Source organism: Ambystoma mexicanum, chromosome 2p (assembly GCF_040938575.1).
Source record: "Ambystoma mexicanum isolate Mex_15411 chromosome 2p, UKY_AmexF1_1, whole genome shotgun sequence".
NCBI classification, from domain to species: Eukaryota; Metazoa; Chordata; class Amphibia; order Caudata; family Ambystomatidae; genus Ambystoma; species Ambystoma mexicanum.
The window spans coordinates 13284205-13286170 of NC_090923.1; the positions used below are offsets into that span (position 1 = coordinate 13284205).

General features: G+C 47.4%; 1 protein-coding gene across 1 annotated transcript; it reads right to left on the bottom strand.

Annotated features, from left to right (window-relative positions):
• Window positions 1–1161: 1161 nt before the first annotated feature.
• Window positions 1162–1755, bottom strand: LOC138567666 (olfactory receptor 1G1-like). The gene has a single exon (XM_069646137.1). The coding sequence runs from the start codon at window positions 1753–1755 to the stop codon at window positions 1162–1164; it is 594 nt and encodes a 197-aa protein (XP_069502238.1).
• Window positions 1756–1966: the final 211 nt, after the last annotated feature.

Genomic DNA, 1966 nt, shown 5'->3' on the forward strand with positions numbered 1-1966 from the left:
AGTCAGATGGCCACTATGTCCCTTAGATGAGAGAGGGGTAGGCACTTTATCCCTTGGTTGTCAGTTGGCCACTATGTCCCTTAGATGAGGGAGGGGCAGGCACTTTCTCCCTTGGTTGTCAGTTGGCCACTATGTCCCTTAGATGAGGGAGGTCCTGAAAGACATGTGCAGGGAGTGGTGCAGGAGATATCGAGTTGAGACCTTAGTGCAGTGGATAGTAGAGACAATAGGACTAAAGAGCAATGGAAACCTAAACAGCACCGTCCACCTCCTTTGCACTCAGAGTCCCACAGTCACAGGGATTACCAAATTGGTTTTGTCAATGAATGGCGATTTCTTGAGTGGTGGGACTTATGAGCAATAACAGGTTAACAAGTTCATGCTTTGGAGCAGAGATGGAAGCCAAGCAGTGAAGCTCGGCTGGAGGTCATGGCAGGTCACCAGGAATGAATAGGAAGGATGCAGTGACCAGTTGCTGACCACAATGGGCGGAGCATTGGAAGCAATAGGATAGTAGAAGCTGTGACAAATGAGAGGCCTGTGCTGACAAGGGGATTATCACCAGGTTAATGTTAAAGCTTGTGGCGCCTCTCAGGAGCCACCGCAAACCTCAAGGTCAATGACCTGCAGATTCACCCGAAAGTCCTGCCAGGGAATGTCCCAGGAATGGCTTGAAGATGGTGGAGAGAATCATTGACTGGGGATCTTTGGGGAAAGAACGAGCCCATTGTTTACTGGTGACCGTGACAAGGAACACAGGACTTGCACAACCACACAACTGCTCCTCTAACGCCACATTGATGAGAATAACTGTAAATAAAACATTGACACAAGACGAAAGAGCAGCAGATGACTATTTCTGACATATACAGGTTGAGCTATACCATGGAAACAAAATTTGTCTCAATATAAGGAGTCAAGAAAAAAGGTGGGAGGAGATATAGGAGTCTTATGGAATAGACAATGAATGTACAACATGGTCAATTAGTGAAGTTACATGCAAAAATGTATGAAGACAACCCGGTTGCTTGAGGATAGGTACACAAGACACGAGACGGGTGTGATGCGACCTTGTGTATTGCTCTTTGTAGACAGTGATGATTGTAAATCTCAGATAGAATTAGACGACTGATAGCAAACACAAGAAATATCTTGTCCGCATTACTGAGGTCTACAGGACTCTTTGCCTGGATGCATCACCTTTCTCGCCGCCTTTTTCACTTCTTCGTTCCTCAGACTATAAATGATTGGGTTCAGCATTGGTGCAAAGACTGTATAAAAGAGTGACGCTAGTTTCTCATGCCCCAGGGAGATGGTGGAAGGCTTTAAATATGTTGCTGCCCCGGTTCCATAAAACATGGCAAGCACCACGAGATGTGCAGAGCAGGTGGAGAAGACCTTCCTCCTGCCCTCCGTGGACGGGATCTTTAGGATGACTCTAATAATGTGAACATAGGACGTGATGATGACCAGGAAGGTAATCAGTGCAACACTCCCCCCCAATGCAAAGATCACAATCTGGTTGGCCAAAGGATCAGCACAGGCCAGGTTCAGCAGGTTTGGGAAATCACAAACAAAGTTGTCAATCTCGTTGTCACCACAGAACGGTAATCGAGCCAGCTGCAGGGTGAAAGCAAGGGAAAACAGGAAACCAGCCATCCAAGAAATGGCCAGCAGCAGAATGCAAAACCTCCCGCTCACGATAACGCTGTAATTCAGAGGGAGGCAGATGGCGACGTAGCGATCATAGCCCATGGCTGTCAGGAGGAACACCTCTGTAAGTCCCAGAAACAAAAAGCCAGAGACCTGCACAATGCATTCCTTAAAAGGGATGTAGTTGTGTTCGACCAGGAGGCCCACCAGCATTCTGGGGACTGTGACAGAAGCTGAGCCAATGTCCACGCAGGAGACGTTGAACAGAAAGAAGTACATTGGGGTGTGTAGATTGGTGCTGATTACAATCAGT

What these genes read in the sequence shown, in the direction of transcription:
- LOC138567666 (XM_069646137.1), bottom strand. Translation starts at nt 1,755, where the DNA reads ATGGGCTATGATCGCTACGTCGCCATCTGCCTCCCTCTGAATTACAGC.